The sequence below is a fragment of the Ctenopharyngodon idella genome, chromosome 7, assembly GCF_019924925.1.
Source record: "Ctenopharyngodon idella isolate HZGC_01 chromosome 7, HZGC01, whole genome shotgun sequence".
In the NCBI taxonomy this organism is placed as follows: Eukaryota; Metazoa; Chordata; class Actinopteri; order Cypriniformes; family Xenocyprididae; genus Ctenopharyngodon; species Ctenopharyngodon idella.
The window spans coordinates 29,690,095-29,705,798 of NC_067226.1; the positions used below are offsets into that span (position 1 = coordinate 29,690,095).

The window sequence follows — 15,704 nt, forward strand, 5'->3', positions numbered from 1 at the left end:
GTGTTTGATTTATGAGATGAGGACATGACTGCCACCGGTGATGAGGCCGAAACCAGTACATCTAGTGCAAGTAGCTTTGACTATTTAATTTTACTTAATATTAATTTATTTATCAGGTACATTAATAAGACCTTTTTGAAGGATATTGGTTTACTTATGGTCTTTTTGTGCACTTGAGATTAACTGAGACTTGAGAGTTTGTCGATGTGTAAGAGGACCTTGATTTATTGCAATATTAAGGTGTTCAGTTTTATTTTGATTTTAGAAAATAAACATGATTTCTCATCTTACAAATCAATTGTTTCTTACTATCACTGGCATGTCTCTCAGGTGTTGAGGACTAGTGTATCTTTGAGCCCAGTATGAGTATAATACTTAGAGTATCTGATTTTAACAGTACTTAAGACTTTTACTCAAGTCATATTGGAATTGGTGACTTGTAACTTGTAATGGAGTCATTTTTACTGTAAAGTATCTGTACTTTTACTCAAGTATGGTTTTCAAGTACTCTTTACACCTCTGTAATTTCATTGCTTTCAACGGAGGATAAAAAACCTCTTGGATTTTATCAAAATATCTTAATTTGTGTTCCGAAGATGAACGAAGGATTTATGGGTGTGGAACGACATGAGGGTGAGTAATTAATGACAGAAATATCATTTTTGGGTGAACTAACCCTTTAAGGTAATGTTTAATTAAAACTATTTTAAGTTTAGCTTCCATACAAGCCATTGTACAAGTTTCTTGGGAGAGATTTTTTTTTTTTCTCATCATTACTTGCATTACTAGTAGTAAACATACTAGTAGTTTATTAATAAAATAAAAAAAGCCTTGAGCATGCCTATATTGCAGTGATAGATTAACATCAGTACTGGTAAAACTATCAAATCCCATGTTTGGGGCAACTATATGGTCTCTAACTGCTATAGGTTTTCTTATGGACATAAAAGTGGTAAAAAAAAATACAAAATTTTGCACATATTAAATTGTAAGCTGGAAGAAAAATTCTCCTGCTCTTTAAATTGTGAGTTTGTACAGCACTGAGAGGTTGTACCACACTGAAACAAAAGTATGGTTTCCCATTGTGGTTGCACAGGTCATTAGCAGCAGCGCCAGACTTTCCTGCCTGGGGACAAGTGTATCAACTCTCACGCACACACACTAAAAATTTGTTTAATGTGAGACAACTGCCTAAAAAGTTCAGAAGAGTGTAAACACTGTGATGGGAGACAAAAAAAAAATATATTAAAGTTTTTAACTGGTGTTTGTTCTGCTTGAGTATTGTTTCATTTTAATATCAGCACATTTTCAATTCTCATTACAAAACGGATATTATGGATAAATGGATCTTTAACTACTTTGTCAAATTAAATAGTAAACTTTCACATTTTAATAGATTGCATTTCTAAGCCTTATAAAATGGTTTATGCATGTTTACTTGCATGTGGTGTCTGGAAATGCAAATTGATCATTTTCATAAAGCAAAAGAGGTGGTGTGAAAGCTATTTTTAACTATTAAAAGCGAAAAGCACATTCATGTTTATTTGTGAGTTAGATTGCAATTCATGAATGAAATGAAAGATGCAGTCATAATTTAAAATGTTTTCCACATTGTGGCCATGCAAAGGGACTTTTCCAGTGTGTTTTTGTCCCTGTTCCCAGAGGAAACCTCTTTCACTTGTGTCTCACATTTAAAGGCCTTTCATTTGAATGGGTTTTCAGTAGAGCTTTCAGCCTCTTTTCATCTGCAAATGCTCTCTGAACATGTAAATGGATGATTGTTTGTGCAGGTGGAACTGCATATGCTGCTGCAGATGGAAATGTTACCACATGCAACCATGTTGTCTTTCTAAACTGTAGGATTTTTTAAGACTATATAAACTTGACTAGTAATACCATTCAAATGGACACCTGACATCAGAATGTGTTGACCCTTTTTTAAATGCTAGTGGTTAGTGAAGTCTTTACCACATTCAGATGAGGTCTAAAATATTTTGAGAAAACCATCTGCTAGCATTTGCTTCCTCATAGGGATTCAGTTTGAGAAATAGTTTTTTGTCTGCCCATATGCTAACTAGACAAAGCTTGACTCATTGGCAATGAGTCAATGCTTTTGGTTTGGTACTGTGGTGGCAACGTTTGATTTGTTTTTTGTTTTTTTAGAGATACTCCTTCCACACTGAAGGCAAGTGTGTGGTTTCCCTCCAGGATGAACTGGTGTAAAGTAATATTTTTTTTCTTTAAATCACAATTCTAAAAAGTTATTTTAAAAATGTCTTCAATTTGTATTAAGTTCATATTTGACATTAAAAGAGACAATTTCACAGGGAAACACTTTTGCTACATAATGCACTATAGAACAATGCCTCTTTAATGGAAACTTTTACTTTATCAGACTTAACAATGTTTTTATATAAAACCTCGTCTATGTTTGATTAATGTTAATTTTCAAGCTTTATATTTAAATGTTCGTGCCTGCGTGAAGCCTGCAATCCATTTCAAGTTTACAAAAACAGTCCACTTGTTTGAAAAAGTTCCGGTTTGGGGGTATTTTGTGAGCCAAGCCTCAGAAAAGTATGGTTTCTCTCCGCATGCATTTCGCCTGAGGCTTTTTCAGCTAGTCAAAACTTTGCTACACAAGTGTTTATTGTTTCTGATAAACACTCACCACAAATATCGTTTAAAGAGGAGAGTTGGAAAAATCCAGTCAATTCCGGATAAATATATGATCAAGTTTTGCCCTACATTTCTTTTCATTGAAAAGACTAATTTCTATATAACTTATTCATTCGCCTGAGGCAATATCGCCGTTGTGAATTGAAAATACGTCACTTACACGACTCAAGTAAAACTTAACAGTTCCCCAATCGATCTTCCGACCATAAACGTTATATTAATATAATTTTATCACTCTTATTTCCTTAAAAGTCATTTGTTATTTGTCGTGTCTCGTAATGTAAATGTGCCTCGTCTCAGAAATTCGCGCCAATTCTGTGTGTTGCCAGATCGGGTTGACGATTTCCAGCGAAAGCTCTCAAAAACCGGCCCAAATCATTCATTGCCAAATGAATGCGCTAGATTTCTGTTGTCTTGACAACCAATGTGTAGTGTACAACTACCATTTAAACTAAAACTAAACAATGATGAGAAAATAAAATTATAAAAATGAATCATTTCCCGTCAGGAGAGAACAACGGGAAAACGGATCAAAACATGTCAAATACAGTAAAATAAAATTAGGAAATGACAAAAATGTTTCTACCCAAACAGGTAGAAACTGTCAAGAGTGTCAAATATTTGCAAAGGCAGTCAAGAAATTAACAGACTTTAAACCTTGCACACACCTTATGCAATATACAGGTTTTCGTTGGTTAACCTATTTGTGTTCATATCATTAAACTAACCATAAATAATTAAGAACTCACATCAAGAATAAACACATCAATAAATTTACATCATTGTATGTATTTTTTAATATAAGTAACTCTGTTCAAGCAGCATTTTAAGACAATGATCATGTGCTTTTAGCGCCAACATCCGACCAATATAATGACATGAATTCATTATACCTTCTTTCTCGTTTATTTAATTTTGTTCAGTTTTAACGGGTTTTTCTTGACACTTCCCTCTGTAAACAGGTAGGTGATAGCTAGACTACTCATCATTTCAAGGTAATGCAATCGTTTATTTTAATAAGGGGAATTTAAAGCTTCGCGTCTGGGGGGGGGAAATAGTGTGTCATATGATATGACTACAATCTTGTGTTATTCAATCTTATTGGGGAGTCGGAGTCGACTCCGAAAACCTGGAATTTATCACCCCTACCAGTCAAGAGTTTCTGCGCACGCGCAACTTTGCTTTATGAGCAAACGCTTAAAGGATCACTTTCAAATGAAAATTACCACAAGCTTTACTTGTTTGGTAATGCTCACTGCCATTATAAGGCTCGGATGCGTCAGGATATTTATTAATATATCTCCGATTGTGTTCATCAGAAAGAAGAAAGTCATATACACCTAGGATGGCTTGAGGGTGAGTAAAGCTTGGGCTAATTTTCATTTGAAAGTGAACTAATCCTTTAAGGGCATTTCAATGTTTACATTTACATACAGTTATAATACATATAACATTAAATTGCACATTTTGAGTGATTTATATTACTTTTCTTTACTGCACAATTATTATTATACTCTGACAAATGGTATATTTTCAGTGAAAAAGTATATATATATATATATATATATATATATATATATATATATATATAAATGGTATATATGAGTGCTATATGTCTGCAGCCCTGCACTACTATTACTGTAATAGAATGAAGTCTAATAAAAAAAAAAAGTATGTTTGAGGAGTATAGACCTAAATTAATGAAAGGTCAAGTGAATAATTAGCAAGTTTTCATTTTGCATTAACTATAGCTACCTTAAAACCAGACCCTGAAGGACATCATACGCAAATCCATAAGCACTTACCCACACATTAACAAGATTGAGGGCAAGTTCAATAATGCATCAGTCACATTCAGCTCAAATTTTTACTAATGCACTTCAAATATCTATGTAGTGTCATATTCATGCATTTAACACTTGCATACCTAACACAATCTACTGCAGCATTTTTACCATTTAACTGAAAACCTTTTATTTGATCACTAAAACACAATCTACTTAGTCAATATAATTCAAAACCTCGAGGAGAGAAGTCAATACAAGAAGAAAAACAAGACAAAAAACATGTATTTGTGAGGCAAGGATCTTTGAGGCTCTTCAGACAAAATAAAATGATCTGCAAGGCACTGACTAGATCAACAAGTGCCTATGAAGTGTTATGAAGAAAGAAATTGATGATACAAAAGCTTATAAAAAGTTTCCCTCCTCACCTGAATGAAGGCAAACACACAGAAAATCATTGGTACACAGCAGCTTTATTTCACTACTTAAACAGCGTTTTAAAGAGTATCATGGCCATCGTTTCCTCTGACAAACCTGACCAGGAACATTCTTAATGACTAGAGCTTAACCTGTTTATCAAGCAATTACCAGTCCAGTGGACCACAACTGCAGGTTACTCTGGCTTTAGAGGTCAAAAAAGCAAGATGATCAACATTGAAGAAATCTAACACATTTGCACTGAAACTAAGAGGTGAGCCTTTTTAAAGAAGCAAAACTGTGGGTCTAGGATATTAAAAGAGATTAAACATTATCAAGTGCTCTTTGTTGGATCCTCAAAGACAGTTTTTAAAAATAAAACACACTTGCAACAGTTTATTCTCAAGAAAGAAAGAAAAAGAAACCAAACTGTGCATTTGAAACAAATACTTACTGTAGTACTACTAATAAAGTAATAATACTATCTTTAATTACAGTAACAGTATAAGGACTCCAGTGGAAACTCAACTGAATAAAATGCCTCAAAATCTCAAACTGAAATTTCTACAATGTTACTCAAGGTGTCAATGCCATTTACCTGGCCAACATGACACAAATGATAAATAACACAGCTGACAAGTTTACACAAACTAAGGTTTTGTCTCTCCAAATCCAGCATTGAAAAAAGATCCACATGCATTCTTCATGCATTATAAGTGGGAGCGACATCTTAAAAATTACTATTCATCTCTCTTGAAAAATGTTTGATTTCTATTAAATGAAAAATGCACTTTAGCCTCAAACAGTATAGGAGTTATTCTTTCAGCCAAGTGTATTAATCAGTCGTCCGTTCTCATTCATTCATGAAATGGATAATCTGCAACTACATCCAACAGGAAAACTACTTTCTGTCTGCCAATTGAAGACATAAGATGTGAGCTTTATATGAGGATATCCCTCAACAGCCCTAAGTTTGTGTTAACTAAAGAAAAAAAAAAAAATCATGGACAAAACTGGATTTTCTAAATAAATAGAGAACTTTGCCTCAAAATACATTCAGCATGAGAATTCATTGTCATTGGGAAGAATAACTTAGGTCAGTCTCATAAAAAATGACAAGGTTATATTTTACCCCAGAATCAAATGATTTTTCTTTCCCATTAAGAAAAATTACATTTTTAGGAATATTATTAATGTTTGGGGATTGTGAATCATTTAAAGCAAATTTTGCCTCCAAATTATCTTTGCTGTAATGCAATAATAATAATAATAATAATAATAATAATAATAATACAGTAATACAAATACACTTCAATTTTTATATTCATAATTATTGCAATACAGCAATGACAATAATTCTGTTCAGACACAATGTTTTTTGTTTTTTTTTTAACTGAAATGAGTATTATATTCAGTTTTTACAAATACAAGCATGATGTATAATTGAATGAATATTGAATATATATTTTAAATGTACAGTAATGAGAACAACATTTATTGCACTACAATAGCTTCTAAAAATGGTGGGTTAAAATTGCTTAAAGGGTTAGTTAACCCAAAAATAAAAAATTCTGTCATTTATTACTCACCCTCATGTCGTTCCACACCCGTAATCCACCTTCGTTCATCTTCAGGACACAAATTAAGATATTTTTGATAAAATCCGATGGCTCAGATGGCCTGCATCGACAGCAAGTTAATTTACACTTCAAACGCCCAGAAAGCTACTAAAGTCATATTTAAAACAGTTCATGTGACTACAGTGGTTCAACCTTAATGTTATGAAGCGACGAGAATACTTTTTGTGCACCAAAAAACAAAATAATGACTTTATTCAACAATATCTAGTAATGGGCGATTTCAAAACACTGCTTCATGAAGCTTCGAAGCTTTACGAATCAGCTGTTCCAAACCACTGATTCAAAACAAAAGATTCGTAAAGCTTCGAAGCTTCATGAAGCAGTGTTTTGAAATCGCCCATCACTAGATATTGTTGAATAAAGTCCTTATTTTGGGCTTTTTTGGCGCACAAAAAGTATTCTCGTCACTTCATAACATTAAGGTTGAACCACTGTACTAACACGAACTGTTTCAAATATGTCTTTAGTAGCTTTCTGGGCACTGAAAGTGTTAATTGTCTTGCTGGCAATGGAGGCCTCACTGAGCCATCAGATTTCATCAAAAATATCTTCATTTGTGTTCTGAAGATGAACAAAGGTCTTACGGGTGTGGAACGACATGAGGGTGAGTAATTAATGACAGAATTTTCATTTTTGGGTGAACTAACCCTTTAACTGAAATGAAAGTCACAATGCTATGCAAAATTCAATTTCTCTTTTTTCGATTGATTTTATGGTGAAATACGACCCTGACATTTTTTGAGTTGAGAGATTCACACAAACACAAATGCAGCTGTTTATCATTTTTAAGACGACTAATAGAAAGCAACTTCTGAAAAGAAAATCAAATCTTGACCTTTTTTTTTCCCCCAAGAAAATGCATAGCGAGGTCATTATAATTCATTTAGGATATTACACATGGCTTTCATAAATGACTTGGGTATTCTGCGTAACACCGGCCTCTTGTACAGACTCCTCCTCAATTTCTTTTTCATCGGACTCCACCTCCAACGGCAGCTGAGCCAATGGGGGTGGAGAGGAGACTACTTCAGAAAGAGGCGGAGCTTCCATGTTACAGCATCCTGCTGCGGCTAATGGTGGATGAATTGAAACCTGAATAGCCATGTGTTGAGGCTGCTCGTGAAGCGACGCGTCATCCGAGTCCGCAGCAGGAGACTCGCTGCGTTCCCTCTCCCTCGCCCGCTCTCTCTCGCGCAAGACTGTGAAAACGTCGCTGGAAGTGCCGGCAGCCGCACCGCCAGGGCCTTCGTGACTCTCGGGTGCTTGCCGGACAAAAGTGTGTCTCATTTCCTCCACGCCAACGACCTCGAGAATCTCCTCCATGAAGGTGCGGCAGTTCATGATCAGTGGCGGGAGCGGTATGCTACGCGCCAACTCCTCTATGTAGCGCGCAAACTCCATGGTCTTGAACTGCGTGACCTTGGCCAGCTCCAGCGTTTTTGCTGAGGTAATGATAGGAATACGCTTTGCGATCTCAAAGGCCTTTTGAAGCTTTTCTGCACCTTCTGTGCGGAAAAACTCATTGATGGCCTTCTCGGTTTTCTTCAGATGGCTGCTCATCATGCAGAGGCGAGTGATGTTCAGAATCATTATGATGGTGAACGTCACCAGACACACCACCATATAGTACACACCCATATCTCCATTGGTAAAGACCACGCGCAGCGTCACTGTGCAGTTGGCCTTGCCGTGCGCATTGGAGGCCACGCAAGTGTATTTGCCACGGTCTGCAAATGTGATGCTGGTGATGTTGAGGTTGCCATTGTCCAGAATCCACCATTTACCATCTGAGAGAGAAAAAGAGAGAAAAATCACATACTGGAGATGCAAGGTTTAATCTGTTCACTAAAAGCAGATCTTGAACTTGAGTGAAATCCAAAAACATGTTTGAATCCAGTGTGTTTATATGTACAACCAAATGATAATAATAAAAACAGAAATCAAAACAAAAAAAAAAATTGTAGAGCCAAAAGTGATGTCCGTGGGGATATTTGTTTTTAATTACCCTACAAGTTAGATTAAACCATCAAAATATGAGGAAAATATTCTATATTTTTTTTAAATATAAGGGAAGAACAAAACACTAAACAAGGTATTAATCTGGCAAAAAAGGCAAACTACAGCTACAGCACAGCTAATAGAAACAAAGCTTACAGTCTAGTGGTTTTCCAAAGTTATTAGCCACTCAGCATTTTCACTGGCCACAATTTTGGTATCGATACCATGGAGGAAAACTGCTTAGATATTTAGATATTTTTATTATCTCATGATTTGGCAACAGGTATATTAGGCTGCTGTCACTTTAAGACCTGACGCACGTGAAGGGGTGGATTTTGAAATCCACTTCTGCTTCAATATATCTTTTGAGTGATTTATAATCAAGTTATTAATCAATATTCATCCTTCTACATAATAAATTATTTGAATGACTTCTACAAGGATATGATTAAGCAGCTATTTTACTTTTCCATCGTCAATCACTAAAGTGTCTGTACCTCTTACTGTGAGAAAGAATATGTTATCAAGATGTTTTGGGGAAGTATCCTGTTGTTTAGAGTTATAGCTCACCAACTTCAGCCGTAAAGAAGCTGTGTATCTGTGTATGTGCGCTAGTATTTTTTTTTTTTTTTTTTTTTTTACAGATCCTGTATTGGAGAGGTGGACAAACTGGTGCCCAGAAACGCATATCTGTGACCTAGGTCACTTCGTGCCTAAACCATGGTCTTGGTGCCTTTCAGATAATCGATGGAGATATGCTTCTACCTATCAGTCCATGCTTGGATATTTTCTAAATGTATCTATATCTTAACCCATCAGAATCATTCAACCTGAAGACTCTGTTAGAGTATAATTGCTGCTGTATTGAATGTTTACGCAGAGTGGCCTACGAACTCCTGCTGAGTGTTGAAGTTGACTTCTGCTGATGAAACTGCAAACTATTCTTCAGTAAAAATTTTTTTGTTAAACTCTGACTCCAGGTCTTCATTCATCATATCTGGTCTTTAACTGTATTCTCCTATACACGGATCCATAACGCATGTGTAACAGTATATTCTTTCTCAACTGTTTACATTCACTTCAAACATAACTGACTGTTTACATGAATACTCGCCAAGACCGACATTTTGACATTATTTTGTGTGCATTTGACTGTTTAATTGCAATAAGCAGTGAAAAATAACTCAATTTAGTACTGAGAGGTGGCTTTATGTGCGCACACTTTGGGTGTGAGCACAAAATCTGCAGGAATGAGTAAAATTATGTGCAATACGAGCAATCCCATGCCGAAATTCAAGCCCTGTAACACCAACAATATTAATCCGGAGCAAATGAAAGTAAGAGCAGGAAAGGAGGAAAGGGGGAGCAGGTTTGTGTGTCAACTCACCACCGGAGAGATGAGAGAGAGATAAAGAGCAGCTGGTATCGTGTATCTATTCTGTGGAAAAGGAGTATTGGAAGTGTTTCAGATATTTCAGTATCGATATGTATCGAAAAAAAATTATATTTTTGACAACACTACATTGCACTTAGTTTATTATTTTAGATGCCTTTTTAAAAGACTACAATTGAAAAATGTATATATTATATATAAAATTCAACCTGTCAAAGTGGCTAGTAGGAGTGACTGTGTTACACGCCACTGCTGAAATCCACTCCCATTTAGCGGGTGTTAATGTCAAGCCCTGGTAAAGATGTCAATTTTCCTAGGCTGTACATCACTTTTGGCCACTACTGTAAGTGTTTGTGTGAGTAGAGAGAGAAAGAGAGAGTTCGATTGAAAAAAAAAAAAAGTTAAGTGATGCAAGTGATTTTTTTGTGCAATTTACAGGCGGTAAAACAGTATAGAAAAAATGTCAAATAACAAAACGGCAGTGTGTCTGTGCTCGGCCGCACACACACAAACACTTCACGAACTGAGCAGAAATGTACAATAGACTTCTTAATCATAATTTCTGACCATCCAAAAGCAATAAGCACTAAAATAACTCAAAGTGAGACATGCAGTTCTGCTCATGGATATCCAGTTTACATGCCACTAGTATCTAAGATCTGAGACCTGTATCTGTTGCCACTGACCTCCAGTCAGTGATTAGCACTTCAGCAAAAGCGCTCAAAAAAGCAACCCGGTATCTCATAAACACGTAAAAAACACCACTGCACCATGACTCCCAGAAGTGCTTCAAGCGCTTCCCATTCTTCTAGGTAACATGCATCAGATGTACTAAATCGATTCGATAATGCAAGAAAAACACCAAGAAAACATGTAAATGAACTGATAAAGGAGGTTGCATGCAAAGTGAAACTGGGATAAGCAGCAATAATCGCATGTTTTGCGCAAACCATTTAATTTAAGAACGTAGTTGTTAAACACATTCATGTTCAAATATTCAAATCTATTATTGGTGTACAATTGTGCTTGTAAATGCACGCTATTCGTAAACCCAGTTCCTCAAAATGAAAGTACAAAAAGTGGTTCCATGAATACTGTGGCCACGATTAACTGACTTTGCATAATCCACATTTACATACGGACACTGATCCAGGCTCAGTTTCTGCCTTATTTGTGTAGAAACCAGACAAACTGATCTCTGATCTTAAAACTTTCCACCTGGTCCAAAAGACACTCATACATAATGCACAAGTGTTTTAAGTGCTGAGGGAATTTATAAACTCTGTATCAATATTAATAGCTCCATTTTTGGCACCAGTCTGTCAATGTATTTCTTACTGGAAGCAAACTGAGATCATTGAATCGGCCTGTACAAAACAATTCAGCAATTATGCAAGCAAAGTAAAATCAATTGATCTTTGCACTAATGGATTACAGCTAATAGTAAGCAAGTAAAGTCAATAATATGAAATCTAAATGGACGGTTTACTTTTTATAATGCAAAATCCAGGTCTTATTGTGAATGAATAACATGCACTGATGAATCAAATCAGTTTTTCTTTTCAGCTGATGAAATCTAGGCTTCAAGTTTCAACCAAACAGCTTTAAAACTGACGGCAAACAATCTGAACAATTCCTGGCGGTTAAAATGAAGTTCCACTCCACATTTTTTCTACTTCTTCACTAAAATACAATATAAAAGTAAAATGGGTTGCGGATATCATTTAATGTCGACTTTAAAGATAACCACTATGCCAAATCATCCTGATTATGACAGAAATTATTTAGTCTAATCTTAAATATGAAAAGTGTCCAGTCTGCAGTGTCTTCTGTTCACACAAGCTGTGCAAGATGAGACACGTCAAATAGTTTGTCACACTAACTCTTCACACTGTAACACCCAGACCAACACACTCAAATAAATAGCAGGACTTTTTCCCATGTCACTTTAGTTAAAACATTGTTAGTACTTTTTAGCACGCTACACCTGCGTGCTAAAAAAAGGATCAGTAATCCTCCAAACGTCACTCATCAGTCTATTACACTACAGCTGGGAATTACTGACTCACGTTTTATATCACCAGATGAAAAGATTAAATCGTTGCATAACAGATTAATCTTAAATCTCAAGAGTGGATGTAATAAATCATGGAAAATATCCACTGTGGTCATTCCCAAAACAAATAAAATCCATCTAAAAATCAGCATAAAACCCTAAAATGCATTGAAGGCATTTGCAATTTAAATAAAACCACATGGAAATCTAGATGTTGATTACCCTGGTTTCATTTTGAATATGCAGATGCAGCATTGTTGTTGCATTTATCAATTTTCATGTACACTACAAAAGTTCAAAAAGTATGTTCAAAAGTTTAGGATCAGTAAAAGTATTTTTAAAGGGTTAGTTCACCCAAAAATGAAAATTCTGTCATTAATTACTCACCCTCATGTCGTTCCAAACCCGTAAGACCTTTGTTCATCTTCGGAACACAAATTAAGATATTATTGATGAAATCCTGACTCCTCCATAGAGAGCAATGTAATTACTATTTTCAAGGCCCAGAAAGGTAGTAAAAACATTATTAAAATAGTCCATGTGACTAGAGTGGTTCAACCTTAATGTCATGAAGCGACGATAAAACTTTTTGTGTGCAAAAAACAAACAAAAATAACTTTATTCAACAATTTATTCTCTTCGGTGTCAGTCTCCTACGCTGTTGACATTGTAAACACAGTGCAGAGCTTCCGTGTTCTATGTCCAAACGCCAACTCAGTATTGGCCGATGCTGATCACGTGAGCAGCACAACGCATGCATATGATGCTGACGCAGGAGCCGGCCGATAATGAGCCGGCATTCTGATGTAAACACGGAAGCGCTGCACTGTTATTACAAAAGTCAACAGCGTAGAAGACAAAAAGTATTTTCGTCGCTTCATAACATTAAGGTGGAACCACTGTAGTCACATGGACTATTTTAACAATGTCTTTACTACCTTTCTGGGCCTTGAATGTGGTAATAACATTTGCCGTCTATGAGGGGGGTCAAAAAGCTCTCGAATTTCATTAAAAATATCTTAATTTGTGTTCCAAAGATGAATGAAGGTCTTTCGGGTTTGGAACGACATGAGGGTGAGTAATTAATGACAGAATTTTTTTATTTTATCTAACAAAAGGTTTACATTTCAAATAAATGCTGTTCTTTTGAACTTTCTATTCATCAAAGAATCCTGAAAGAATACTGTATCACAGTTTCCACAAAAACATTAAGCAGCATTGACAATAATCAGAAATGTTTCTTGAGCAGCAAATCAGCATATTTGAATGATTTCTGAAGGATCATGTGACACTAAAGACTGGAGTAATGACGCTGAAAATTCAGCTATGACATCACAGGAATAAATTACTATTTAAAATATATTCAAATAGAATATTACAATTATTTTAAACTGTTATAATATTAATGTTTTTACTGTATTCAAACAAATGCCACCTTGGTGAGCCTTTGTAAACCTTTGAAAATGTTTTTTTTGTTGTTGTACATATTCATAGACTCAACAGGAGGTCTTTACACTTGGGTAGAGCAAACGCAACACTGACTGCCATTTGGGTGAATCTTAATGGAAGTAAATTCTATTACATACACCTATAATGCGGGAATAGTAGATTGGATTTATATCCATTCTGCAGTGATACATTTAAGTCATAAAAATGAATAAAGTGACCAAGTCTAGGCCTAGTAATATAAGACAATGCATTGGTGTCTGAAGGCGTTTTTACAGTAAACGTACCACTCGTCTTTGTGTCAAGCAGGTGTCCGTGCGAGTTGAACCACTGGACATTTGGAAAAGGATCGCCGGTGATATTACAGTCAATTAAAGCACAGTTTCCCTCCCGGGCGATTATCTGGTTTATTTTGGTGAGCACCACGGGAACCGAGCCGTCACCATCTGCCTCCGTCCCATTCTCTCTTACATCTCCATCCACCGTCGAGATGTTCAAAGGCCCTGCCGTACAGAAACTAATCACGGACACTAAATAAATGATCACGTATCCGTTCACCCTGTTCATTTTCTCTGGCTTTCAGTAACAACTGCTGAGATGAGATGTCATTCTCCACCGGTGCTCATGTTACAGTCACTGGTTATCTGCAAGCCGGCCATCATGGAGAACACAAACCAACGGTGTACATGAACTTTCCTGCAGATGCATCACTGGAGAGACAAAATAAAAAGAGGAAAAATAAATGAGAAAATGTATTTGGTTTGTCAGAAGGGCTTTTAACTCAAGTTTTGCACACAAAAGCTGTGACTCCTCCTCCTCATGTGATCTTATCAAACAAGAATAACAAGACGTGCAAAAACAAGAAATGACTCATATTTGTGAGGCGGAAATCATCATATTATGGTTTAAAAGTCAAACAAAGCCGTTCAATTTTATGCTAATTTAAAACACTTCCCATATATAAGCTCTATATAACGTTTATTGTACCTTCAAACCATTTGCATCCTCAATATTATTAATTTCTAGAGCAAATGAAGTGAAATTAACTTATTTATTAAAAAAAGGCACAAATACGGCTTAATATGACTTATATTAAATTAAATTAAATTAAATCTTGACCCGCATTAGCCGGATGTCATTTTAAAAGCTTCTACGTGCAACAAATCGATACATTTACAAAACATTCAAATACAAACCGACTAGGACAAGATTTGCGTTTCCTGGTAATGATATTCAAAGTTTTGATGTCTAAATCATATTTGACACGTTAAAATTTGTTGAAATCTGCTCAAGCTAACAGCGGCTAACTAGTCATGGCGAGTCACCATCCGCTAAGGAAGACAGAAAAATACAGCTTTTTCCCCCACACACATTCATAAGCTTTAACCCTCACAATTCAACATGAAGATAAAGCAAAACACCTACCGTTTACGTATAAATCAAGTGAATGTAAAAACACAGTCGCAGTACATATGGCTGAATATGCCGCTAGCCTAATAGCCGAAAACAGCTGCGTTTCCTTTTGTTAAATTTCGCTAAACGCTTGCAAATAGGGCGAAATTTACTCGATTAACAGCGTAACACTTACACCATGTTGTTCCCCCGCTGTTATCTGTCGATGTTTGTCCTGAAATGTGAATTGCCGATGCTCATTTGAGGTTCTTGTTTTCTGGGTTTGGTTTCAGTTGTGACTTGACTGCGAGTTGTGACCCAATAATCGCTTGAGAAATTCACGGACCCAAAAATAATGCACTGTGAAATATGACAGAGTAAACGCGTTATGTTTGGTCTTTAACCCCTCCTATCTTCTGTGCCTATCTGCTTTCTATTCCTCCCCCATCTTTTTTTTTCTTTTTGACTTAACTGACCCAGTTTTTCCTGTAATTGGTTGTGAATTTGAGCTGACTGCGTCACCCACTTTGGTTTATTTCCTCAGGTAACTGTTTTTTTTGCATATCTTGCATACAGTAAATGTTAAATACCATGGCTGTACTGTGGTACAGCAATAACATTAGTAAATGTACTACATTTACTACTGTCTACATCCACAAATGTGGATATTTGGTGTAACATAGTTTTATTTTTAAGCAGGCCTACAGTGGAGAACTCTGTAAATACCATAATATATCAATATGGTAATCATTCATTGCCATAGTATTTCAAAGTGCAATGTACAACAAGGTACCACTGTATTTGCTTACCCCTTGAACACATATAAAGGCAGGTTTATTTTGATAAATGATGCTGTATTTGATACACATCATTGTTTTCAATAGTATAAAATCAAGCCTAAA

General features: G+C 35.8%; 2 protein-coding genes across 3 annotated transcripts in view; one reads left to right on the plus strand and one right to left on the minus strand.

The window, feature by feature from the left end:
* Window positions 1-9,423, plus strand: part of clcn3 (chloride channel 3) — a 64,617-nt gene extending 55,194 nt beyond the window's left edge. Inside the window, exon 14 of the mRNA XM_051901447.1 lies at window positions 9,160-9,423. Coding sequence (XP_051757407.1) covers window positions 9,160-9,211 — 52 coding nt within the window. The 3' untranslated portion in view covers window positions 9,212-9,423. The remainder of the gene's footprint in view (window positions 1-9,159) is intronic.
* mfap3l (microfibril associated protein 3 like) lies at window positions 7,265-15,282 on the minus strand. 2 transcript variants are annotated; one of them, XM_051901457.1, is made up of 3 exons: window positions 14,836-15,282; window positions 13,698-14,120; window positions 7,265-8,304 (listed from the first exon to the last, which is right to left on the minus strand). In XM_051901457.1, exons 2-3 carry the CDS (start codon window positions 13,975-13,977, stop codon window positions 7,409-7,411), a joined length of 1,176 nt encoding a protein of 391 aa, XP_051757417.1. In that variant the 5' UTR covers window positions 13,978-14,120; window positions 14,836-15,282; the 3' UTR covers window positions 7,265-7,408. The 2 variants fall into 2 exon arrangements, with proteins under 2 accessions (XP_051757417.1, XP_051757416.1); XM_051901456.1 differs by having other exon boundaries at window positions 14,999-15,278.
* Between the last annotated feature and the right edge of the window lie 422 nt (window positions 15,283-15,704).